General features: G+C 52.7%; 1 protein-coding gene and 1 non-coding gene across 3 annotated transcripts; one reads left to right on the top strand and one right to left on the bottom strand.

Annotated features, from left to right (window-relative positions):
- Positions 1-3475: 3475 nt before the first annotated feature.
- Positions 3476-3582, bottom strand: LOC138416722 (U6 spliceosomal RNA). The gene has a single exon (XR_011247838.1). It is a non-coding gene; the product is annotated as a U6 spliceosomal RNA (small nuclear RNA).
- Positions 3583-19396: 15814 nt separating this feature from the next.
- KLHDC8A (kelch domain containing 8A) lies at positions 19397-26173 on the top strand. 2 transcript variants are annotated; one of them, XR_011247466.1, is made up of 6 exons: positions 19670-20244; positions 22892-23056; positions 23294-23509; positions 24084-24185; positions 25131-25398; positions 25775-26173. XR_011247466.1 is itself a non-coding variant. In XM_069544518.1 (5 exons), the coding sequence occupies exons 1-5, from the start codon at positions 19869-19871 to the stop codon at positions 25322-25324; spliced, it is 1053 nt and encodes a 350-aa protein (XP_069400619.1). In that variant the 5' UTR covers positions 19397-19868; the 3' UTR covers positions 25325-26173. The 2 variants fall into 2 exon arrangements, 1 of the variants encoding a protein (XP_069400619.1); XM_069544518.1 differs by having other exon boundaries at positions 19397-20244; positions 25131-26173.
- The last annotated feature ends 445 nt before the right edge of the window (positions 26174-26618 follow it).

The following is a 26618-nucleotide window of genomic DNA, read 5'->3' as shown; positions in this document are numbered from 1 at the left end:
CTAATTTTGTCATGCTATATGAAATCGCGCAGTTGTAACTTCCTCAGATGTACAAACAGTTCCATAAAGTTTTCAGAGAATACTTAACATGCTAGAATTAAGGATGGCCTGCGGTCACCCACAAAAGTTGGTACTCATCTAAACGTGGTTGCATAAGTAACATTAATTAAATGCTTACTATATGCTTGGAGCTGTGCTAGGCATTCTACTTGCATTATTTCATTTAACTCTCTCAGCAACTGTGACATGATACTATTATAATATTGTTGTAAAGTAACTATATTCCAATAAAAACCGATTGAAAATAATGATATTATAACAATTCTGATTTGACAGCTAAAGACATTGAGACCCAGAAAGTTGATTTATTCAAGATCAAGTGGAGAACTGGGATACAAACCCATACCCATCTGATACTAAAGTCTGAGCTTAAGACTTCACTCTTTACAAAAGAGGGCTTTATTAAGATATGATTAACACGCCATATAATTCAACCACATAAGGCATGCAATTCAATGACATTTACCAAACAGAGTTGCATAATCCTCACTACAATCAATTTTAGGACATTCTTGAAAGGGAAAAGTGAAAGTGTTAGTTGCTCAGTTGTGTCCAACTCTTTGTGACCTCATGGGCTACAGCCCACCAGGCTCCCCTGTCCATGGGATTCTCCAGGCAAGAATACTGGAGTGGGTAACCATTCCCTTTCTCCAGGGGATCTTCCCAACCCAGGTCTCCTACACTGTAGGTGGATTCTTTAATGTCTGAGCCATCAGGAAAGTCCAAAAAGAAACTCTATCAATTAATGAATGGATAAAAAACATCATTCATACAATAGAAGGTTATGAGGGAAAGAAGGAACAAAGTTCTGGGGTAGAAGACTTGTTTCTTGGCACTGCTCCTCCTGTTGGTATCATGTCTAAGAGTAACGATGCCGTCACGTGTATTATACACTTGACAGTTGATGGAGAGTATATTTTAGCTGTTCTTACCACACACGCTCACAGAAAGGAAGGAAATCAGTGTGAGGTGATAGTCTTAACTAACCTTATCGTGCTCATCATTCTGCAATTTGTGTATGGATCAACGCCCCTGTACACCTTAGACTCACACAGGTTATGCATCAATTCCACCTCAACGGCTTCCCTTCACCTGAACCTTCAGTACTCCAAGGTATCACCAGCGTTAGACCTCGGGGGAGTCCTGTCACTGTCATGTATTAACTGCTCCACTGGAGCCACAAGTTGTTTCAATGCTAGAAGGCTTAGTTTTCTCACCTGTGAAATGGGTATACTGATACTCACTTTACAGAGATGGTTGCCGTGGGTTACAAATAACACTTCTGAGCATCTGCAGTATTGCGAGGACTTGATGGATGAGACTAGACTTGACTCCTGCCATAAGGTTACCAGATTTCATAAATAAAAATGCAGTATACCCACTTAAATCAGAATTTCAGATAAATGACCAAATTTTCTAGTTTACCTAAATATTCTAATTTAGCTGAGTGTTCTGTATCTTACCTGTCAACCCTCAGTGGTTTTTTTCAACCACACCCCAGTCTGCACAAACCTGGACCTATTCTTCTCTCTCTGCTTGGATGCCTTCCACTCTACTTTGCTGAGATCTGCCACCTGTTTGAAGGACTGGCTCCTCTCTCTGGAGGTCTTCTCTGGCACCCTCAGAGCATTGCTTTCTTCTTCCTCTCCACTCTCAAAATGCAGAGCAGACTGCTCCTGCATCAGCTGCCTGCTTCTACTCTGGACCTGTATATCCCGTGCCTTATTTCCCCTGGAGCTAGAAGCTTCCTGAATCCACAAACCAGACCTGAAATGCCACCTCATGCTTTGCATTCAAGAGGTGCCCCATAGCTATTTGTTAAATGAAAAAATGAGACTCAATTGTTCCAAATCAGAGTTGCTTTCTATTTTCATTTTCAGAGTGGATTTTCCCTTTTAAGTCTAGAATCTGGGCACCGCTGCCATATGGGGCTTTTAAAAGACTTAACTGAACTCTTCCAATTTAGGATAAAGGGAAGAAATGTTAATCTTTTTCTTCTCTGGACAAGGAAATAGAGTTTGGCTGGTGGGAGGTGGGGGAAGACTCTGAACAAGAAAACGAGAGTTTTGGGGGGGGGGGGGCGCGGAGAAGACTCAGCATTGGCAAACCACTGGTTACAAAATGAAATAAATACAGCATTAAATGAAAATGTCTCTATGTGAACAAAGTTCTTTTCTTGCTTGCACAGGCAGACTGATGTATTCCAGCATCTGTCTGAGTAGGTTTGTACTGAAAAGCAGAAAAATGAAATCTCCGGGGCGCTATTTGCTGAGGGATTTGCTCCCCTTCTTTGTCTGTTCTGACTAATCCCAGAGTGGCTGAGAGCTGCCTATTTTGTTTCTGGGTTCAGGCAGAAGGGAGAAATGTTTTCCAAAATCGCCCATGAGATGGCTGGGCTCCCTGAGACAGGATTTGAGGAAGGACAAAGGCATCGTGTGGGCATTTTGTGAAGGGTGTCTGGACGGGGGCTGTCGTAGGTAGGCGTCCGCGTCTGCCATTTGCACGTCTTACGGTAATCCTCCATTGACCGCCGCAGGCGCGCCTTCCTGCCCACTTAGACCGTCCCTCCCCGCCGGGCCTTGATGTCAGGCCCCTATTTTACTGCTCTAATTCAATGGCTGCTAATTGGATGCTCTGCCGGCCTAATGGCTTCTTCCCAACTGCAGAGCTGACATTTACTCACTTGATTTCCACCCCTCCCCGTGCTCTCTGGCCTCCTTTGTGAGCAGAGCTTAAATTAGGCAGGATTTCAGACCCAGCACCTTTTTATATTCCAGCTTGGGCCTCTTTTTCGGGAGGAGGGGATGGCTAAGTTGAGAAGAACCCTGGAAATAGACCCTAGGCTGGTCAATCCTGACACCTGCAGATAAACCCAGCTTTGTGACTTATCTGTATCCCAGGACACCAGCTGACTCTGGGCTGCCGTCTTTTGTTTGCTCTTTAACCTGGACCCAGCCTGCTAATTTCAATTGGAACTCGCTTTATTTCGTCACCTAACATCAGACCGCTGCCAAAAGACCCAGTGCTCATTTTCATCATTGGCAAGGTTTGGGTTGAACATTAGACCCTCTCATCACTAGGGTTTCACATTCAGAACTGCAGTTTAGGGCTATGATCTTAATGGCTATCTTAGTTGTCACGATCCCAACTTGTCCCCTTTTCTTCCCTGTCCCTAGACATAAGCATCTTTGGAGAGATGAAGGAAGTAACCCTAAAAGGATTTCACATCTGAAACCTCTTCAGCATATCATCATCTTTGCATTTGTCTCTGACTCAGTCTTGTATCCCCGAACGATACAGAGAAGCAAGAAGAGCCAGTGCCCGCAAACATTTGCTTAGAATGGGCAGTCACAGATTGAGGTTTTTTTTTTGGTTGTCAAATGATCCTTTATTTTCCTTTTTCCTTTGCAGTTCTAAAAATATGGAACGCTTCACGAATTTGCGTGTCATCCTTGCGCAGGGGCCATGCTAATCTTCTCTGTATCGTTCCAATTTTAGTATATGTGCTGCCGAAGCGAGCACCAGATTGAGTTTAAAATTATTCTCAGATTATGGATTAGGGATATGTTTATTTATAGGCACCAATCCATAGGACAAACAAACAAAGGAGATTCTGGGGCCATTTGGCAGCGCGGATTCTGTCTTCAGCGTCATCCAAGCGGCTATCCTTCAGGCAAGCTGTTTGCTTGTGGCCTATAATCTGTCTCCAGGGGTCAGTTTTATTTGATTCTTAATTGTGTTCTACTTTCACCCCCTCCAGTCCCTTTACACATGTGCTCATGCATACACACACACGTATACACACACAATGCCTCTTTAATTGGGCTCTAGCAACCTCTCTCAGGCATTTCTAATGTGGCACACAGGTCCTTCTTGGGCTGCTCTGATGGACAGCTGTCTGCCCGGGCCAATGTTTCATTAGGTGTGACAGCCTGCAGCCAACCGTCGCCATGCCACCCTGCTCAGGGGCCAAAGTGCAGCTCCGGGGAGTCTGGGAGACAAAGAGCAGAGGCAGTGGAGGGGAGATGGCCCACGGAGGGGCAGGTGAAGCAAGCTGGAGTGCAGCTCACTGTCTTGTACCAGGTTATGACATCAGGAGCTGGGTTAATGGAGGAAACTCGGTTACCCAGGTGTTGCCTCTGTAACTGAGAGACTGACGTTCAAGCCTCAGGAAATATCCAGAATAACTGAGTCTCCACAGGTGGTCCATTACCTCCAAAATCAATGTGGCCCGTGTATGGACACCCCCTCCCTATGCAGCCCTCCTCTCCCAGTATTAGCTGTCTGTCCGCCTCTGTCTTCATGGAGAGAGATGGGGGAATAAGAGTATTTCCTATGTTCTAGACACTCGTGACTGATGCACTTGTTTATGTAAACTCATATAAAAACGAAAATGTCATTTACACACAATAAAATCCATAGTTTGATGGGTTTTGGCAAGTGTATACCCTGTGACAATCACCATGCCACTGAGTATAATCTCGTAATCCTCCCTTTTAATTCCCATGAGAGATATTGGTGTTATTGGCTCACTTTTATAGCTGCGGAAACAGAAGACCAGAAAAATTACCGACAGTAACAATAGCAATGGTAAACACTACGGGCCAGGCACTATTCTAAGTACTTTCCTCACATATTACCTCACTTAATCCCCTCCACAGCCCCATCAGTCCCATTTTACAGATGGATAAACTTGTCTATTAGGGCTTCCCTAATAGCTCAGCTGGTAAAGAATCTGCCTGCAGCGCAGGAGACCCCAGTTCAATTCCTGGGTCGGGAAGATCCCCTGGAGAAGGGATAGGCTGCCCACTCCAATATCCTTGGGCTTCCCTTGTGGCTCAGCTGGTAAAGAATCCGCCTGCAATGAGGGAGACCTGGGTTCGATCCCTGGGTTGGGAAGATCCCCTGGAGAAGGGAAAGGCTGCCCACTCCAGTATTTTGGCCTGGAGAATTCCATGGACTGTAAAGTCCATGGGGTCACAAAGAGTCGGACACAGCTGAGAGACTTTCACTTTCACACTTGTCTAAAGTCTCACAGCTGAATAGCTGGTGGGATTTCTGGGGCTCAGTTGATGGTCTTACTCCAATAGTACCTTCTCCTCAGAGAATAAACAAAATGTTACCCTAGTTAGATTTTCTTTTGCCCAGAGAGACAATCCTCCCAAACAGAAGAGCCGTAGAATGGAGAAGCCGCGTGTGCGACATCTCTGCGATTGCCCCCGCTGTCTGTCTTCAAGCTCTGGACGGTCTGCTGCAGCCCATAGAGGAGATGGGGCTTAAAATGCAGCCTTATCTGGCTACCCCTTGGGACACTGCACTTTTCGTCATTTCTGCAAGCCATCTCCTCAAGCAAAGTGATCCAAAGTGCCCTGAAAGGTTGGCAGCCTGTGTCTAACGTTTCCAGCAGTGCTGGGTGTTTTTGAGGGAGCTGCTCTCCCTCTCTGAATGCTGATGCCCACTCTGTGCACAGAAGGACAAAGGTGCAGGGTGGCTGTTTGGGGCTCTAATACCAAAAGGTCAACTCATGCCTCTGCCTTTTACCCACAGCCCAGAACAGGGAAACTGGCCATCACTGGATCAGGGCTGAAGTGGACAGGTCACTTTTGCATAAAGGTCCTGCCACAAAGGGCGGCCACTTTCTCTCTTCCTTCCTTCTCTCCCACCCGGCAGAGGAGTCCGTGGCCCTAAATCCTCTTGCTGGTTAGTTTCCATGGCAGTCATTGTCTGTGTGTGCGAGTGGTCCGCCCCGCACCCTCTCTCCTCAGAGATCCAGCCCTGGCAGCTGAGGCCCACAGAGGGAGAGGCAGGCAAAGCCGCCCGGCTCCATAAAGGGCCGAGGCTCTCGCGGTGGGGGCTCACGCCCCCTAAGTGGAGGACCCCTCCCAAGCGTTGGAGGCAGCCCTCTGCGTAGGACGCGATCCTAGTCCATCAGCCAGAGGCGGCCACAGGGACTCGAGTCCCGGAGGAAGCCTGGGATCCTGGGGCCCCTGCTGCCCTGCCCCAGCCTGCTCCTCGAGGAGTCCCGGGCCGACCCGCCCAGGCCTCTCCAGCCCCGTCTCCTCCTGTGTCTTTGGCAGACGATCACTGATACCCTTTTCCCCGGATCAGGTAAGTTTTTTTTAATCCATCTCTGCGCTGTCACCCTGGCATTCCCAGTGCCTCTGCTGGGGAGACAGGCAGCAGTGTTAGAGACGGGCTGGCAGGGGACTGGGCGGGGTGAGCGTCCCTAAGGGCCTTTCTTCCTCAGCTGGGCCACTCTAGCTTTGCACTTAAAGGTGTGCTCCCAGGTTGGACCACACACAACCAATATCCAGAACTTTTAGCTTCTGGTCTGAATTCAGCTCAACTTACTGAGTACCAGCTATGTACAAGTTGCTGTGCTTGGTTTTGAAAGGATGGCAAGAATGACATTCACACTGGCTCCCACCTTCAAACTGCTGATCGTCTGGGAAGTCAAATAGAACCTCTCCCCAAATGGTATGTGGACTCTGAGGTCGGCCAGTCTGGATTTCACTCCCTCTTCTGGCCCTCTGACCTTCAGCAGGTCACTTAACCTAAATCTCAGTTTCCTCATCTGCCAAGTGGGGATAATACTGACTACCTTATAGGCTAAATTATACACATACATATGTATAGAATTATAGTCACTATAATAGTAATTATCTTACAGGCTAAATTTTACACACACACGTATATAAAACTGTTCACAACACTAATAATCACCATATACTTGTTAACTATTATTAAGTTCATATAAAATTTGAATGATATGAAATATGTAAAGAGTTTGGAATAGCGCTCTGAATATCAGTGGTGGTTATTATCATGCAAGGCAATTGTTGTAAGTCACAGATAAAATTCTACAGAAACAGGGGAAGATTGCTCTTGCCTGCCAGGATCATGAAAGGCTCCTGGAAGAGGTGACATTGAGCTTGAGCCCTGGAGAAGGAACAGGACTTCCACAAGCAAGAACGCACAAATGCAGCAGAGAGCAGCAAGCCACAGCCGGGCCCTGAGCCTGGCCGAGAGGCTGAGCTGGGCTTCGGGCCCCAGCATCTGGGGACAAGGGCCAAGTTGGGGTGTGACGCTATGAGTTCTGGAGAGTAACCGGCCCAGCCAGAGAGGAGGGGAGTGTGCCACTTGAAAGAGATCCAGGCTGAGAGCCCCGAGACTAAGGCTCAGGCTCTGACTGAGCTTCCAGTTGACCTGGGTGCTCTGAGGCTCATGTCTTCACCTCCCCTGGGTTTGTTTCCTCACCTGTGAAATGGGAATAATAAAACTTGGTGCACCTCTCAGTTTTGCTACAATTATTAACCGTGGCATAGGAAGGCAAATTTATGAATCAGTATGTAAAACACAAAGCACAGTTCTTCAAGACAGAGAAGAACCTGTGTATCATGGGCAGGGGCTCTGGGGGCAATGCAGAGGAATAAACTATTTAACAAGGAGGCTTATGAAGATCACCTAGTACAGCACCCGAGTCATAACGGTAGTTGAATGAATGATCTCTCTCATAGCTGACTGATTGGCTAACTTACCCAGTCACTAAATCAGTAAGCATTCCTGGAGTCTCCACTGCATGCCAGGCATTAAGCTTGGTGATGGGAGAGGGTGGTGAATAAGCAACTCAGGGAACTGGCAACCTGAAGACGCCCCTCTGCCCGATGCTAGCAGCTTCATCCTGCTGGCCCTCTTCTCCGTTCTTTCAAGAATGATTGCTGCTGGTCGTTTATTTTTGAGTGATTTTAGGTTCCCAAGACACACATCCTTCCATGGGTCTTGAGAACGCCTCCTCTCTGCCCTCTGCTGGTGGGGAGTTGTAAGGGCTTTGCAGGAAACAACAGTAAACACAGTGCATTCCTGCTGCCTTCCATCACCCCAGAGAGGTACTAAATGCTTTAATATTTAAAGAGGAATGAATTTGTAATTAACACCTTAACTGTTATATCAGAGCCATTCTGGAGGTTTTCTATTTAAATGCAAATTGAGCCTTCCCGAAGGAAGCCTAATAAGGGATGAAAGAAGATGGCAAGAGGTGAGGAAACGAGGAGGGAGGCGCTGACTGCGGCTGTCCGTGGTGCTGTTGACCTGCCTCCTTCGAGGGCACTCCCCTCACCAGGCTCTGACGCCGAGGGAACCTGAGGAGAGGCTGGGTCCCCGAAGCCAGAGTCTCATCCCCCTGTTCATGGGGAGGCCCAAGACAGCAGCCACGGGGGTGGGTCCTCTCTGGGCCGTTGGAGTCAATTTAGCATCACGCTGGCCTGGGGATGATCCTGGCTTTGGAAGAAAGTATTTTCAGACAGAACTGGGTTTGAATCTAGAATCCTCTTCTGATCAGCCATAATAGCTTGGGTGGATTTCTGAAGCCCTCTGAGCTTCCAGGCCTTCGTAAGGTATGCAGCCGTTAGTGCTTGCCCCCCTCAAGCCTGCTGTACAGAGGATGTGATAAACAGGAAATGTGCCTGCTAGACAGTAGGCATCCAGCAAAGGTTAGTTTCCTCCCATTGTCACAAGATATTTCTGTGCCAGCTTAACATGTCAAAGTAAGCGAGAAGCAGGTTGTCAAGAAGAAGGTGGTATCCCTCAGTTTCCCTTTAAAGGGGCCTAAATGGGAGGGCAGTGCACAGACACTTTCTGTAAAGGACCAGATAGTAAATATGTCACACTTTGCGGGCCACGCGCTCTCTGATGCAACTATTCCACTCCCCATTTCAGAGGGAGGGCAGCCACTGACACATAAACGAGTGAGTGATGAGCATGGCTGTGTTCCACTCTAACCTTATTTATAGACGAAGAAATGTGAATGTCACATAATTTTCATGTATCACAACACATTTTCCTTTGGATTTTTCCCCCCAACCATTTAAAAATGTAAAACTGTACTTGGATCACGATGTCATACAAGAACAGGTGGGGCCCTGGCTGTGGCCCAGCAGTCATGCTTGCTCAACACCCCCATGCACAGCCCCGGAGCGTTGTGAGAGACCTTCAGCTGTGACTCAGGAGAGTCTGCACCGAGAAAGCCCTCAGATCAGGACTCCCGAGGCTGGGACACAGGGGAGCGGTGTCATCCAAGGGAGAAAACTGCCCTCTGGGCCAGGACCGTCAAACACGAAAGGACACACAGGACCCTGGTCTCTGCTGGGGTGTCCACCCAGGGTCAGGGCGTGAATAGAGGTGTCACTCAGTATACTTCCCTGGTGGTGTCCTGAGCACTCGTGGGCACTGAGCAGGCGGCCATCCTTGGCGACAGGCTAGGGAGGGGTGCTCACGTGTTCTCGCCTCAACTGGGCAAGCGGTGCAAGCTCCCTGGGCGCCTCAGCCCTGCCGGGTGCCCACCTAATGAGGACAGCAGAAGGTCTGACTCACCCCGGCTCGGCCTGCGTCTCCCCTCTGCTGGGCGCTCATCTTGGTTCCTAAGCATGCACGCACACAAAGCCCACTTGCAGCCAGCCTGTCCCGCCTCTCCCTTCTCTCTGTCTCCAGCACAGAGAGAACTCAGGTCACCACGCCAGATGGCAACCTTGCTTCTGCAGCAGATTGCCGGTCTCCCGTGGGAGGGAGGGTTAAAGCAGGGCACAGGGTGATGCCAGCTCTGCCGTGCCCACCCCGCCCCCAACGTGCTTCCGCCTGGTCCCTTCTCCAGAACCTCTGGGGAGGAGGGTGTGTGTGTGTGCGCGCGCTTGTGTGATGTGGAGCACAGAGGACAAGGGGAGGAGGTGAGGAGAGACACTGCCAGAGGGAAACCACCCTCTTCCTCCATAATGGTCCCAACGAGGGCGGACAGACACTCTTTCCAGCTGGAGGATGAGCCAACCCTGCTTCTCAGGCACCCGTGGGAGATGGTGGACTCCTGGAAGTGGAGGTGAGAGCCACAGGCTGGAGAATGAGGCTGCTCAGCTAATAATAGAAGCTGCCTGAGGCCTGGCAAGAAGGCAGAGGCAAAAAGGGCTAGGACCTCTGACGGTAGCTGCTCCCAGCTCCCAGCCCTCTAGAGGCCCCGGACTGAGGGCCATCTCCTGCCGGTCCAACCCGTAGACCCTGGTCCTCGTCCTCCTAGCTCCATAAACAGCCCCAGCACCTTCAAACCCATTGCACATCAGGTTCAGACAAAATCTGGGGCTCCAAGGGAGGAAGGGAAGGAAAGTCAGGCCGTGGAAAGCCCTCCTCCTAATGCAAGCAGCAATGACCAACAGAAAAGCAGTAAGTGTGATTTGCTAGGTGAGCCGTACTCACCTCTGGGCAGGGGCCCTGGTTGAAGGCAAGACAACAGCCTCCAGCCTGAGCATCTGTCCTCTCATGAGACAGTTTCGCTGGGGAGTGGGGGCCCCTGCAGGAGGGGAGCAGGCGAGCCTTTTGTTGAGGAAGGCCTTATTCCTGGGACCCGACTGCGTGTCCGCTGCCCTGCTCACTGAGAACCCGCCAGCCGGAGAGCCAGCACCCCCCACGGGGCCCCCAGCGCATACACACACACACACACGTGCACGCCTGTGCCCGCCCTGACAGGCAGGCCGGCCCATCTGCCAATCAATCTTCCTCGCCCAACGCCCAGCTGGAGCAGCGGGACTGGTGTGTAAATCATTCAGAGCCCTCTCTCAGCTTTGCCAGGACATGGAGCTCTTTTTAATTAAGAAGAATGGAGGACGCGGCTGGCTCTGGAAATGGCGATATTAACTTACTAATGGGTGTTTCAAGAGCTGTGTTTGAGTGCTCCACGGCTGCCTCCCCCAGCCGGCAGCCCCCAGCTCCTCTGCAGAGCCCCTGGACCCCCGGGAAGGCGTTGCTATCCTCCAGGTCAGCAAGGGTGTGGGATACGGCCCACCCCAGCCCACCCCCAACGCCCATCCAGGCCGTGGCCTGGTGACCTGGATAAACGCACCCATTTTTTTATTCTTAGAGGAGGCGCCAGAATCAGTGTGTCTTGAGCCCTGAGTCCTCTGCCTCCTGTTCCTGCAGCCTGTGGAAAGGCAAGAGGCACCCCAGAAATGTCAGGGTCCAGGAGGACAGGCTTCTGTGTGGGTGCCCAAGGTCTACCAGGAGCCAGCCCCTTAGCAGCAGTGGCAGCTCGCCCAGGTCCCCGGGTCCCTGGCTGAGCTGGGGAAACGAGGCTGGTGGCCACAATAGCGTCAGGGGAAGGTCCCTAGTACGGTCCCTTCTGGGGACAGAACCCTGGGGAGTGGGGAGCACCCACGAGCGCCAGGGAGGCCAGACCTCTGTAAGGTTGCCCCACCCAGAAGAACGTGAGGATGTCCATTCTGGAACTGCCTGCTTTGTCGCTCTGGTTAAACGAAGATTTCTCTAGGGCTTCCCACCCTGCATGCCCGTTGCGGAAGGACGCTCCAGTTGGGAGAGACCTCAGGCCACTGTCTACTTCCCTCCTCTCTCATTTCACAGACACCAGAATAGATATGCTTGGCCCAGAGGTACACAGCCTGGTTATGACAAGATGTGAGCTGGAACAGAGGTCTTTTGACTCTCAAGCCCTGTGTCTTTCCTATTTCCAGTACCTCCCAGGGGAGGTGACACCAAGGTCTCTCACCTCACCTCATGCTGGTATTTAATTTTCTGATGCTCCCGGGGCAGGAAATTCTTCCTTTTTATAAGCCAGATCCTCAGGCTTTATTACAAGCCCCATTTCCTCTTACAATTTCCTCAATAAACACAGAGAAGTAGCCGAAGTCTTTCCGAGAAGGCTCCTCTTCCTGCAGTCTTTATCATCTGATGCATTAAGGAGCAGAGGAATCTGTGCTCCCCAGCTCTTCCTTCTAAACTGTGTATCTTGTGAGTCTGAAAATCAAGGACCACCCTGACAACGCCTTATCTGTGACCCACTTTCCAATGTCCCGGTTTTACCTAAACGGGCAGAGGTTGCTCCCAGGCAGACAGAGGCGTGGATGGTGACCCCTGTTTCGTCCCTCTAGGCTCCAGGCTCTATGCTCTGTGCTGAGTGTCGTGCTGCGTGCCAAGCTCCGGGCACTGCACTCCGTGCTATGGGGGGGCAGGTAGTGGAAGGAACGTGGCCGACTCAGCCCTCTGGCTGAGGCTGCATGGTCAGGAGGTGAGGCCCTCTCTCTCATTCGAGGGCATCCTGAGGGGCCCCAGACTGCCACCCCAGAGGCTGGTGGTGCCGTGGGAACAGATGCGGATGACAGTTGTGACTGCGGCCCCGGCGCTGCCCTGGCTCCACTCAGGTCCGCTCAAGCCCTGAATCCTTCCTTGGGGCTGAGCAGGAGGGGGCTCTAATGAGGCTTTTCCAAGTTGGGGGAGGGATCGACCCTCCCCTTAGTCTGCTGTGGCCTCTGTCCTAATTCGATGAGTCATCCTCGCCCCCGGCTCCCTGAATCCAGCCCAAGCCTCAGATGAGGAATAAGAAGGTGATTATCTACAGGAAGAGCACAGGCTGTTCTCCTGATCAGAACACTGCTCAGACTGCAGTGGAAGAGAGTCCAGTGCAGTTCAGCCAGTTCAGTCGCTCAGTCGTGTCCAACTCTTTGTGACCCCATGAATCGCAGCACGCCAGGCCTCCCTGTCCATCACCAACTCCTGGAGTTCACTCAGACTCACGTCCATTGAGTCCGTGATGCCATCCAGCCATCTCATCCTCTGTCGGCCCCTTCCCCTCCTACCCCCAAGCCCTCCCAGCATCAGAGTCTTCCAATGAGTCAACTCTTCGCATGAGGTGGCCAAAGGACTGGAGTTTCAGCTTTAGCATCATTCCTTCCAAAGAAATCCCAGGGCTGATCTCCTTTAGAATGGACTGGTTGGATCTCCTTGCAGTCCAAGGGACTCTCAAGAGTCTTCTCCAACACCACAGTTCAAAAGCATCAATTCTTCAGTGCTCAGCCTTCTTCACAGTCCAACTCTCACATCCATACACGACCACAGGACAAACCATAGCCTTGACTAGACGGACCTTAGTCGGCAAAGTAATGTCTCTGCTTTTGAATATGCTATCTAGGTTGGTCATAACTTTTCTTCCAAGGAGTAAGAAGGCGGCATTTATTTCACGGCTGCAGTCACCATCTGCAGTGATTTTGGAGCCCAAGAGAATAAAGTCAGCCACTGTTTCCCCATCTATTTCCCATGAAGTGATGGGACTAGATGCCATGATCTTTGTTTTCTGAATGTTGAGCTTTAAGCTAACTTTTTCACTCTCCACTTTCACTTTCATCAAGAGGCTTTTCAGTTCCTCTTCATTTTCTGCCATAAGGGTGGTGTCATCTGCATATCTGAGGTTATTGATATTTCTCCAGGCAATCTTGATTCCAGCTTGTGCTTCTTCCAGCCCAGCGTTTCTCATGATGTACTCTGCATAGAAGTTAAATAAGCAGGGTGACAATATACATTCTTGATGTACTCCTTTTCCTATTTGGAACCGGTCTGTTGTTCCATGTCCAGTTCTAACTGTTGCTTCCTGACCTGCATACAGATTTCTCAAGGGGCAGGTTAGGTGGTCTGGTATTCCCATCTCTCTCAGAATTTTCCACAGTTTATTGTGATCCACACAGTCAAAGGCTTTGGCATAGTCAATAAAGCAGAAATAGATGTTTTTCTGAAACTCTCTTGCTTTTTTGATGATCCAGCGGATGTTGGCAATTTGATCTCTGGTTCCTCGGCTTTTTCTAAAACCCGTTTGAACATCTGGAAGTTCATAGTTCATGTATTGCTGAGACTTGGCTTGCAGAATTTTGAGCATTATGTTACCAGCGTGTGAGATGAGTGCAGTGGTGCAGTAGTTTGAGCATTCTTTGGCATTGCCTTTCTTTGGGATTGGAATGAAAACGGACCTTTTCCAGTCCTGTGGCCACTGCTGAGTTTTCCAAATTTGCTGGCATATTGAGTACAGCACTTTCACAGCATCATCTTTCAAGATTCGAAAGAGCTCAACTGGAATTTCATCACCTCTACTAGCTTTGTTCATAGTGATGCTTTCTAAGGCCCACTTGACTTCACATTCCAGGATGTCTGGCTCTAGGTGAGTGATCACAGCATCGTGATTATCTTGGTCGTGAAGATCTTTTATGTACAGTTCTTCTGTGTATTCTTGCCACCTCTTCTTAATATCTTCTGTTTCTGTTGGGTCCATACCATTTCTGCCGTTTATCAAGCCCATCTTTGCATGAAATGTTCCCTTGGTATCTCTAATTTTCTTGAAGAGATATCTAGCTTTCCCATTCTGTTGTTTTCCTCTATTTCTTTTCATTCCAGTTAGCTAGGAGGAAATATCCTGTTCAAGACACAGACCCAGAAATGGCTGGATTTCTGGACGGGTGTGGGCTCTGGTAAGGTGCCTCCCTTGTGAGACTGGCACCTGCTAGTCAGGCTCTCTGGCCAGAAGTATGGAAACCTTCTGTCGCAAGGGGAAGAAAGCACACTACTCTTTACAGAGGACCTGCTGCCTGCCCCAGAGCCACACCTGGCGTCTTGTTCCCCGCATCATGCTAGAAAGTAGTTTCCTTCTTCCCTTTCTCACAGACGAGGAGCTGAGATTCAGGACATCAGGGATTTATTCAAGGTCACACAGCCAGGGTTGGCCGAGCCAGGATTCAGCCCTGTCTGTCTGACTGACTGACTGTCTGACTCCAGAGTCCACACACCTTCCCAAGGCCGCCTGCCTGCAGAGAGAGAACTGCACCGGGATGGTGGCGCGGCCCCAGTGGAATGCGGGGTGCCGTCCCCCAGCATTGCACCCACCGACGGGAGGGTACACTGTGTTTCTGAAGACGGAGGAGGAAGCTAGCGCAGCACTTAAGAGCTACACAGCTCCCCTTTCCCCACCCCCAGCACAGCTGTGCTCTACGCTGGACCAGCCCCTTGAGGCCCTGCACACACATACGTCACCCTCAGTATGTCTGGCTGAGACTCAGCCTACTTTCCTGGGCAGAGACTGTCCTCTCACCAACACCCTCAGCTTCCCCACTACCTACCACAGAGTTCAGTGAAGGCCAGCCCTTGCATATCTGATAAACTCTATTGATGCTGAGTCAGACTGTGCAGTTTCTTGTATGTAAATTAGGCCTGCTGCTACTGCTGCTAAGTCGCTTCAGTCGTGTCCGACTCTGTGCGACCCCAGAGACGGCAGCCCACCAGGCTCCCCCGTCCCTGGGATTCTCCAGGCAAGAACGCTGGAGTGGGTTGCCATTTCCTTCTCCAAATTAGGCCTCAATAAACCCAAAACCTGGAGAAGGAAATGGCAACACACTGCAGTATTCTTGCCTAGGAAATCCCATGGACAGAGGAGCCTAGGAAATCCCATGGATGACCCCACAGTCCGTGGGGTTGTAAAAAAGTCAGACCTGACTTGGCGACTAAACAACACCCGAAAAGAGACTTCTTTAAAAATATACTTAACAAGTATTTCTGGGGCTAAATACCCCTTCAACCAATTTGACTGATGCATCGATATCACAATAACAAAGGCTCCTGAGTATCGAAGGCTTCATGTTTAGAGACTTTCATGAACTTCCTCTCCCCACCTTCCTACCTTTCCAGTGCTACCTTATAACCAAGGCAAAAACTCAAACAGTATCTAAAGAGGAAGAGAAACCCAGACCAATGAACACAAATTCTGAATGCAAGAAGGGTTTAGGCTTCTAAATCCTTCCTCCAAAGAGGAAGACCTTCCTGACAGGTAATGTGGTTACACACGGGAATGAGCTGGTGAGGAATCAAAGGGGATCACTGGACCCCCACCTCTGCTTGGCACTGCGTAAGTCCCCAGCCTGGTGCACTCAGCCCAGACATGGAAACGGCAGGTGACTCAGGGAATCCTAAGTGGCGGTTGCTAGGTTACAAGCTTTCTCACTGTACGTTCAGTGTAAGGACTAAAGGATGTCACCTGGCTGGGAGGAAGAGCTGTGGGGGAAGGAGCGGGGGCGATGCAGAGAGGCCGGGACTTCCAGAACAAGCAATGAGGCCATGGCCTGGAAGGCATCCTGTCTTAGTACTTTTCCACGGGTCTGACTCCCTGGATCCCACAGTCTTCAGAGCATGATGCTTGCAGGACACGAACATTAGGTTAGAACTGTCCTGTTCTGGGGGCTGAGTCTGGTCCTTTCCCAGCTATGCTGCCTGGCCTAGACTATATGGCAACAGGGAGAGGGTAGTCCCTGAAACCTCTGAGGGCCCCTGCTCCTTCCTTCACGGTAATTGGGCTGAAAGCTGAGAGGAGAGAAGTTTGATGCCCTTAGTAATACACAGTTCTTTCATTTGTGATTTAACTGGAATACAGTGAGAGGCGTTGGAATTCACCAACTAGACCCACATGAATGGTTCACATGGTCATAAGTCAATTACTTCATTTCACTAAGGCCCAGAGTCCTCATCTTACAAAGCAGATACTGATACCTGACTGACAACATTTCCTGGGGTTGTTTTCAAGATTATAGGAAAGCGGATGTGCAAGTTTATTTCAAGTTAGGCAAACATAAAGTAGTATGAGCTTTATATACCTGCTCACTGAGCTGTCCCAGCTGGGGTGGGTGGGGCCACAAGAAGCCTTGCCTCACTGCTTTGGTAGAAGGCTCAGTGGGCAAAAGAGGCTGAAGGCGGACCCACACAACAAACCCCTCTGAGGAATACGTGCGGCTTTCAATACTCCTGATCACCATGTCCAGATCTTGTGAAGACAGTTTAAGTTGATGGTTGAAGGTTTATTCCCAATTCCTCTGGGCAGACTGTGGCCTCCAGGAAAAAGAGAAATGTTTGTTGCTTCCAGTGAAACTTCATTAGTGCAGATTACATTTTTTTTGAATTTATGCATTCTTATTAAATAAACAGAACATTACTTTCGAGGAGGGGGAAATATTTCCCTTCCTCATCTTGAGTTCTTTCTGCTGGTCTAATAATTAAAAGAATACAAGATTATCAGCAGGGATAAAAAGTTTAACTCACATATCCAGAGGTCCCATAGCAATGGGACCCCCAAAGTGACCAGGGCAGGTTGTTTATATATCATTTTTAGACAAAGAAACAACTATTTGTGAAAATTTAACAAAGGAATTCATGGCTGGTATGGCAGACTAATAAAATAACAAAATTTGTTTATACAAATTTCTTAGCCTTGAATTCCCTACCATTCCTCTGGTGGTGAGGTTGCTTTCTCTCCTCTTGGTTTGGGTAGGGTACTTTGACATGGAAGAATTATTTCCCACTTTCAGAGGTAAAGAAGGAGTTCAGAGTGTTTTTCAACATCAATTTTTTTCCCGCCATCTGTTTCTTAAATAACTAACTTAAAACAGTCAATATGCCATTGTGGTATATCTCGGGGTGGCCTGCTCTGAGCCCCAGCACAACCATCCTCTGTGAGGTTCTAGAGGTGCTTAATATGTAAGTACAGAGAACTCAAACTAAAAAGCAGTGGAATTTCTAAGCCAAGAATCAAGATATTGAGATGGGCCTATCAGGAGCTGTGACTTCTGTTTCCCACAGGAAGTCATTTCTCAGTGAGGGGCAAATTCCCTTTTCCTTGGTTTTGTTGACAGTAGTTGTAATAGTTACGGCATGAATGGCGATGTACCAGGCCCTTGCCGTGTGTCAGAAGCTGAACTGAACACTTTGCAAATGTCTTCTCTTTTAATCTTTGCAGAAATCTACAGTGATGTATCTATACCATGGAATGCTCCTCAGAAACAGAAAGTAGTGAACTGGTGATATATGCAGCGACTTGGATGAATCTCCTCAGAATTATGCTGGGAGCAAAAAAAAAAAAAAAAAGCCGATCCCAATAATATTCTCTTTTTTTTGGGGGGGGGGGTGGTGGACCATCACTGTGGGATCTTAGTTCCCCAACCAAAGACTGAACCCCAGGACCCAGCAGTGAAAGTGCCAAGTTCTAACCACTGGACTGCCAGAGAATTCTCTACACAACATTCTTGAAATGACAAAATTATGGAAATAGAGAATAGATTAGTGGTTGCCAGGGGTTGGCAAGACAGAGGCAAGAGGGAAGAATGTATGGGTGTAAGAAGGCAACGTGTACATCTGAAACTAACATAGTGTGAACCAATTATAGCTCAACTTTTTTAAAACAAGGCAACAGGAAGAGTTCTTGCGGTGCTGGGAATTTTCTGTATCTTGACTGATCACTTCCATATTCTGGGTAGGATATCATTATACCATACATCTTGCAAGATGTTGCCATTGAGGGAAGCTGGGTAAAAGGTGTAATGTAATTTCTTACAACTGAGAGGGAATCCACAATTTATCTCAAAATACAAAGTTTAATCTAAACAAAATAAGGAAACTGAAGTTCAGAGTAAGTAGTTAAATTCTTTTAAGAGTCAGAATTTAAATCCAGGTCTGTCAGATTCCCAGGCCTGAGTGTTTCAAGACTTGGCTCTGTTCAGCAGAACTGCCTAGAGGGACCCCAGAAACCTGCAGTTCCCCACACCAGGGGGCTCACCGGCCTCAGGGGCACCTGTTACTGCAGACTGCTGTCCTGATAAGGCCATTGCCGGTCTTGAAAGAATTATTTGGCAAGCCCTGTGGGTTGGTGCTTGAGGGCCCAGATTCGGTACCCAGGCTTTCCCTTCCTAAGGCGTGTAAAGAAGGACGACGTGGAAGGGCCCACTCGCGTGTTCGCCTTTCCACTTTTGTCTCTGGCTGGCTGTGTGTCTGCCAGACAGCATTTCTCAGTTTCTCTGTGGATGTGGCCGTTGCCGGGCGGAGGGTGTGGTGCGATGTGTAAATTACGCGTGTGTGCACAGGTCAGCGTGTACACTGTTTGGGGGGCCCTGCGTCAGGTCTGTGTGTCACACCCACATAACTCGTTACTATTAGACTAAACCATCAGACAATACCTCCCCCAAAGCGGAGCCCACTGTTGAGCCAGTCTGTCACGAACTGGGTCTGTGTACTGTAGATAAACTGGGTAATTGGACTCTCCGCCTCTTCACCCAAAACAAACACTCACAAACCGCCCACCCCGCCCTGGAGCGAGTCCCGGCCCGTCATCCGGATCCGCGGCTCTAGGGCCCCGTTTTCCCCGAACAGGAGGCAAGGGGGTGCGCGCCTCCCGCCGGGCCCTTCCCCTCCCCCGCGGCCGGAGCACCGAGGCTTATGTAAAGCGGCCGCGGGGCGCACGCGGCTTCCCGCACAGGTGTGGCGGCCGCGGGGAGGCTGAGCGCGAGGCCGCCCCCACCCCGGCGGCAGCTCGGCTCCTCCTGCCGCTGCTCACTTGCTCTCCGCGTCCGCCTGGGCGGCGGCGGCGCGCGCCGGGCGGGACGGCGCGCCCCCTCCGCTGCGCCCCGCGCCGCTCTCGCGTAACGCGCTTTCCGCGCCCCGCCGCCCGCCGCCCCCTCCGGCCTGGCTGTGTGAGCGGCGCGCGGCGGGGGCGGGAGTCGGCGCGCGGGGAGAGCCGCGGGGCACGGGCGGCGGCGCCCGGCGGGGTCCGCTCCTCGCTTCGCCGGGAGGCCGCCCGGCGCCCGGCGCGCAGGGGCCCTCCCGGGCCTCCGCGCGCCCCCGGGTCTCGGACCCGCGGGGGACGGAGCGGCGCCGGGGAGACGCCGCCGCGTCTTCCCCTGAAAGTTGGCCGGGGCGGGGGCCTGGGAGGCCAGGAGGCCGCGCGCGGGGCCCCCGCCGCCCTTGATTCGCCCGGCTCATCCCGCGGGGCCGGGCGCGGACGTCGCCGGGCCGCCGAGCCTTGAGGGAGCGAGAAGCGCCGGCCGGCGTCGGGGCCCTCGCCGCGGGGCGGGCGGCGGCGGACCCCGGCGAGATGGAGACGGCGAGGGGCGGCGCGGAGTAGCTGGCCGACCCCGGGCTCGCTCCGCGCTCGGCGGGGGCGCGGCGGGCGGGGCCCCGGGACTGCCATGGAGGTGCCCGCCGTCAAGGACTTCCAGTGGAAGCGCCTGGCACCGCTGCCGAGCCGCCGGGTGTACTGCTCCCTGCTGGAAACCGGGGGGCAGGTCTATGCCATCGGGGGCTGTGACGACAACGGCGTCCCCATGGACTGCTTCGAGGTCTACTCCCCCGAGGCCGACCAGTGGACCGCCCTGGCCCCGCTGCCCACAGCGCGGGCCGGCGTGGCGGTCACCGCCCTGGGGAAGCGGATCATGGTGATCGGGGGTGTGGGCGCCAGTCAGCTGCCCCTGAAGGTCGTGGAGATGTACAACATCGACGAGGGCAAGTGGAAGAAGCGGAGCGCGCTGCGCGAGGCCGCCATGGGCATCTCGGTCACAGCCAAAGGCGAGTGGGGCCAGGGCTGGGGGCGGGCGGAGGAGGGGTGGGAGGCCCCGGGAAAGGGGTGGAAGCCAGCCCTGGATGAGGCCACTGTCAGAATTACGTGGACACTGAAGCTAAAGACCCGCTGGCCTGGTTTCATAGGTGGGAAAACTGCGGCTCAGGCAAGTGAAGTGTGTGGTAATTCCGCATGATGCCAGAGCTCCACCCCACCCCAGCAGCCTCCTCCCAGCAAGGTGGGCAAGCCGGGCTGAGGGGAGAGCCAAAGGGGAGATCCAAAGGGCACTCTGTCAATACCCCTGTGGATACCTTCATTCAGCAGAATGGTTGGGCCTCCCACCCACAGCAGCAAATCCCTGGAAATGTGCCTTGCAGGTGCCACCACCTCCAGACACATATTTGGGGTCCTGGGCCTGTTCATGCCATCTTCATACCATCCCCAGCCCCCACAGGGAGGGTCTTGGGACCTGATTCCAGGATCGTGTCCCTACAGTCTGCCTCCTAATCTCAGAGGTACTGATGAGTAGAGACCAAAATGTTCCTGAGGGTCATGCTCCTGCAGCTCCTTGCGCAGGCTCACTAGGTTCTCAGGGCATGGGAATGCTCACCACATAGCTTTATGCTTTTTATCTCAGTTTCTCCAAGCTCATCCTGTCTGTCTTTTCTGGCCTGGTGTATCCCAGAGCAGGGAAGGGGCCCTGGAAACTGTCTTTCTAAAACACAGTTTTATGGGAAATGGCCCAGTAGGAGTTAGGAGACCCCAAATGCAGATCAGACAGGCTTAGAGGTTTGCATTCTTACCTCCTTCGCTCGCAAAATTATTTCAGCTGCCTGTCAGGTCTACTCTTAGGTCAGAAATCAGCATTTCTTGAGTACCTGCTCTGTTCCTGGCACAGTTCTAGGTTCCAGGTGGGAAGGAAAGAGGCAGAAGATCCGATCCCTGCCTTTAGGAGCCCAGGTCTTACCAATGAAGATCAGACAGAGAAACTCAAGAAGCCCTCAGGGCAGAGTAGCCAACAGAGCCTCTTGAACTCCGAGTAAGAAAGATGGAAGGCCTGGAGGCCCATGGGGAAATGGAGAGGGAAAGGGGAGCCCTTTATCCCCAGGCCTCAAGAAGTGGTGCTGAACGGTTAAGAGTCCTTACCATAGGTGCTTAATAGGTATTGACCCCTTTGACCCTCAGAACTTGTCTGATGAGGCAGGTAGTACCACTGTCCTCATTTTACACAGAAGCAGTGTGGGGCCCAGAGAGGTTGAGTAACTCGCCCAAGTAACAGCCTGCAGGTGATGGTCCAGTCTGTGCTCTTAACTGTGGCGCTGAATGGGCTCAGCAGTTAGTTTACTAAAAATGTACATGCTCGTGTGCCAGGCTTTATACCAGATGCTGGGGCCACAGATTAACAAATTTCCAGGACCTAACAATCTATTGAAAGAAACATACAAAGGTTATCCCAGTAACAGTGTGTCAAGCAGGGTGGTGGCCACAGGAGCCACCACCTTCAGCCCAGCCTTGCAGTTCAGGGACACCAAGATGATTCTGAAAGGGTAAGAATCGGACGCAGGATTGGTAGTGTGGCGTGGAGCGGCGGGTTCCCAGCTTCAGCGGTATAGGTGAGAATAGGAATGGGAGACGCAGAGTGTGCGTAAGGTGAATGTCTCTTTAGCAAGCCCCATCTCCTAGCCACAGGCGAGGGTTGGGATTTCTGTTTTCTCTCTTTAGTAAGATTGGAAAGCAGAAAGAAGTACTCCTTCCTGTAATTCTCTTGAAAAATAAAAGCCTCTTAGAGCCAGAAGTGGTGAGGACTGGCCTCTAGTAGACAGAACCCCAAGCAGGGATGGGTCCCTGATAGAAGAGGGCTCTGGGGGTCGGGCTGTGTCCTGAGCGGGCTGCCTGAGGTCCTGAGGTGAGGGGAGCGTGGAGGCTGCGCGGCCTCCCTGGTGTGCTGTGTCACCTGTGGCCACAAGCAGTAGAGAAGCTCTCCTGTCCTCAGAGTGCCCAGATTGCTGCCTGCTCAGAGCTTCTTTCATCCAAAGCCTCTCTCTCCTTCACCCCTAGCCTTATCCCATTCAGTGCAAGCTGCCTCCTGGAGCCCACGAGCTTTCCTATGTGTCCAGGAGGATGGCCTTCCCCTATCCAGAGAAAGAAAGGGACAGCAGCAGGCCAGTGTCCCGCAAGGCCAGTGGCAGCAGGGCTGACCTCATCTCCAAAGGCTCCCTCTAAGTCTTGAGTTCTGGTCTGGGAGTGCCTGGCATCAGGCTGCTCCTGGAGGGCGTCAGGGAAATACTGTCCCTCTTTGGCATCTCTCTGGCTGCCCAGGAAGGAGAATGGGGGGAGCGATAAGACCTGCAAAGGGTTGTCCAGGCCTGGACTCCACCGCAGTCTACCTCTGGGCATGGTTTGGCATCTTGGGCTTAACCAAGGGCCAAGCAGCAAGGAAGGTAAGGCACGTAGGCCTGACGTGGTTTCAAGAAGACCCAGGCTTGAGTGTGGCAGGAGCTTTTAATGGTGCCACCAACCCATTCTCTGGCAGAGCAGTGGTTGGGAATGTGGCCGGGTTTCAGTGCTGGGATTCAAGGGGTTGACAGAGCCTGGCGTAGCAGCTGAGTGCCATGGGCCTGTCTCACGGTGTCTGCCGTGTGGCCTTTCTCCTAGATTACCGCGTGTATGCAGCAGGCGGGATGGGCCTGGACCTCCGTCCGCACAATCACCTCCAACACTATGACATGCTCAAGGACATGTGGGTGTCTCTGGCCCACATGCCCACCCCGAGATATGCCGCCACCTCCTTCCTCCGAGGCTCCAAGATCTACGTGCTGGGTAAGGACAGACTGTCTGGCCCATGCCCGTCTCTCCTTCCCTTCTGGATCAGTTCCTGTTGGAAGCAGTGTTTGTGTGCCCAGCATATCCTGGGCACTGGGGTTAATCACATTGCCCCCCCCACCCCCGCCTCAGGGAGCTTCCTATGTGATCGAATAACAGTGAGAAGGGGGAACCCAGCCCCAGTCCCCAGGGGCTTACTCTCCTGCCCAACCTGTGCCCTGCTCTGGCCTCCAGGAGGACGGCAGTCCAAGTATGCGGTCAACGCCTTCGAGGTCTTTGACATCGAGACTCGCTCCTGGACCAAGTTCCCCAACATCCCCTGCAAGCGGGCCTTCTCCAGCTTTGTGACCCTGGACGACCGCTTGTATAGCCTGGGGGGCCTGCGGCAGGGCCGGCTCTACCGGCAGCCCAAGTTCCTCCGGACGATGGATGTGTTCGACATGGAGCAAGGTAAGCTGGACACCAGGCCCTAACGACCCACCTCCCTTCTGCCCAACCCCCACCTTATCCCCATCCCAGCCATCTGCCCTGGGCCCATTTACCCAGAGGCGTGAGCCTTTCAGAAGTCTGAACGCTCCTCTCCATTCAGGGCTACTCTTGGGATCAAATTCTTTCATCTGTCCAGGGCTCCCTCTGATTGGCTGGCTGTTTTTATCAAAGCCTGTCCCAGCTGTTGCTCCTTCTTACAACATCCAGCCAGGGCCAGGTGAGGGAGGGCTTTGAAACAGAAGGATGCTGACTGGGACACTCTCGGCCTTTCCAGCGTAAAGTCTGTGAAGACAGAGGTGGGACAAGGTGATTCATGCTAAGAGCTTGTGGTTCCTTGGCCTGCAGCAGGCATGGAGAGGGTCGGTTGAGTGCCATTTCACATGGCAGGAGGCACTGTACATGCCCTGAGCATACAGGGTAGATGGAGTCGAGGTGCCGCCCAGGGTGAGAGCGGTTTGGCACTCGTGCGTATCTGGCAGAGGCAGTCAGCATCTCATTCTCTCTGTGTTTCTCCTGACATCGCCCACGCCTGCAGGGGGATGGCTGAAGATGGAGCGTTCCTTCTTCCTCAAGAAGCGGCGGGCAGACTTTGTGGCCGGCTCTCTGAGTGGTCGGGTCATAGTGGCTGGAGGGCTTGGTAAGGATAGAGCCTCCAGGCTGCGGCCTGGTGCTCCGTGGACTCTGGATGTGCATGAGCAGAAGAGGGTGCTGGCTCCTGGCACACTGCCTGCCTACCAGCTGATTCCAAAGCGCTCTCTTCCTCCCATCCTTGACGTCCCGCCTCCATGGGTGGGCCTCAGATACGGTCTCTCCGTGCTCTTACATGGGGGAAACTGAGGCTCAGAGAGCATAAGGGACATGCTGAGAACCATGGGACACAGGTGGGCAGAGCCCAGGTCCCCGGGGCCCTGTCCCGGGAGGGCTGGAGGTAGAAGGGATTGGCCTTGGTCCTCTTTGTCTTCTCCCTGGACACTCAGCTCTATCAGAGAGAAGGAAAGCAGTCTGATCGAATCAGCTGTTCTGATGAGCTCAAGATGCGTTGAATGAGCCCTCCCAGAGATCAGGGAACTTTGATGGTGGTGTCCCACCATCAACTAGGGAGCGATAAGTGGGCAGTGGGGCTCCTGGGAACCCAGAGTTTACTCAGTGTGGACAGATTCCCCGACTTCACCATGCAGGAAAGGAACTTGACGTGAGCTAGACCGTGTGAACAGCTTCCTTCGTCACGGGCAGGAGAGAGGCAGTAGTGTCTAGAAACAGGTGGTAAAAGCAGGCGGTGGGGGAAGAAAGCTGAGTCTTTCATCTTGAGGGGATGGAAGGACCGAGAAGGCAGCAAGGGCAGAGTGGCTGTTTGACAGAGGGTGGGGAAGGCCTGCGGCCCAGGGAGTCCAGGGTGCTGGGCTTCTGCCTGTGGTTCCTGAGGGAGGTGGGAGGTGGGTCACCTCCCCCGGGGCGGAGGGAGGGAGGGCGGGCAGTGGGTCACCTTCTGCCTGTGGTTCCAGAGGGAGGGTGCAGGTAGGCCCTTCCCCGGGGCGGGCTGGTGGCTGGATGCTTGGTGAGGCCCAGCCCCTTGCACTTTCAGGGAACCAGCCCACAGTCCTGGAGACGGCTGAGGCATTCCACCCAGGGAAGAGCCGCTGGGAGGCCCTCCCCGCCATGCCCACGCCCCGCTGCGCCTGCTCCAGCCTCGTCCTCAGGAACTGCCTGCTGGCCGTGGGCGGTGTCAACCAGGGTCTGAGCGACGCGGTAGAGGCCCTGTGTGTCTCGGACGCCTAGCTGCCTCTGGGTCAGGCCACAGCGTCCCGGACTGGACCACCCTCTCTGAACAAGAGTTGGGGCCACTTGCCCGGGTACCAGCTCCTGTCCGCAGCCAGTCGGGTCAGGCCCCGGGGCTCTAAGTGACCTCTCCACCTCCAAACCCTACCAACCCACAGAAGCTGGAAGACGTGTCTGGGACGCGGCCACCCCTGCTCCCCACTGGAGCCGAGATGGCCAGGGCGGGGAGTCCTCACTTAATGCTCAGGCAGAGAAAGGGACGGGAGCGCCTGCCACTTCCCCGCTGTGGGCTCACCTCTGCCATCTCCTGGGTTCTGACCCAGAGCATGGCTGCTCACTGCTGTCCTTTCCCTGGCTCTGCACCCATCCGAGGGTCTCCTGGGATGAAAAACAGACAAGGGCTGTCCCAAAGCCCTCTTGCCTCCCTTGATATCCATCTCTTCCCTGTAGGTGGCCGGCTGTGGGCCTGCCCCGAACCCCACCTGTTCAGCAAGAATGGCCCTGGAGCTGGAGGCGGCTGGCTTGGGAGGGAAGTCGGGTTCACGGGGGCCGGCCCAGGTTGGCCGCCCTGGCTGGAAAGGACCGGTCCCGCTTGGGGCCCTGGTGGGAATGTAACGACGTGGAAGGGGCAGACTGCTAGCCCAGGATCTGCTCCCCACCCTTCTCCTCGCCCCGTTTCTCCTCCGGGCACCCCTCCCCGCCAGAGGCCTGGCCCTGTGTCACTGATGGGCCCGGAGCACTTCCGTGTGAAACTTGCTCACTGACACTGTGGCATCCACATCCGTGAAGGGTGGATTTGCTGCACCCTGGTTAACAGCAGGAGCACAATGATTAAACCCTATATTCCTATTTTCCGTGGCACCCTCATGCTGGGGTCGGGTGGATGGGGTCTGGATGCGTGGAGGGGACCCCATAAAGCACGTTCTCAGGCCACGTGGCACCCTGAGGGGCCACTCGTTCTTGGCTGCTCACTCTGAGAAGGTTCCTCCTTCGAACCACCTCGTGCCGATCACTCCTAGGAAAACAGCACGCTTTCCGTCTCGGCAGCGTTGACGCGCCGTGCGTGTGCTGGGAAAAGGTTGCACTCGTTAGCTGACCTCTTTGTCAGGTTACCCTCGACCTGACCTTTGTCAGGCCTGGCCTTATCTCATGCAGCTCACGCTCGTTTCTGTTTTGCCCAGAGCAGAAAGAGAATGGCTGACTGATGTGAAAACATAGAGGATGTGCCTCCTCTTAGCTGGTACAGCGCCTCTTCCCGATTCCAAGTTGTTCTTAAAAGCTGTGCTAACACCAG

This window comes from Ovis canadensis, chromosome 12 (assembly GCF_042477335.2).
Source record: "Ovis canadensis isolate MfBH-ARS-UI-01 breed Bighorn chromosome 12, ARS-UI_OviCan_v2, whole genome shotgun sequence".
Taxonomy (NCBI): domain Eukaryota; kingdom Metazoa; phylum Chordata; class Mammalia; order Artiodactyla; family Bovidae; genus Ovis; species Ovis canadensis.
Note: the sequence above shows the minus strand (reverse complement) of the source record. Positions and strands in the feature narration are given on the sequence as shown.

Excerpts from the sequence above, each read along its gene's own strand:
- KLHDC8A (XM_069544518.1), top strand. The coding sequence starts at position 19,869 with ATGGAGGTGCCCGCCGTCAAGGACTTCCAGTGGAAGCGCCTGGCACCG. Across the intron at positions 20,245-22,891 it reads CATCTCGGTCACAGCCAAAG|ATTACCGCGTGTATGCAGCA; the intron begins GCGAGTGGGGCC and ends CCTTTCTCCTAG. Across the intron at positions 24,186-25,130 it reads CATAGTGGCTGGAGGGCTTG|GGAACCAGCCCACAGTCCTG; the intron begins GTAAGGATAGAG and ends TTGCACTTTCAG.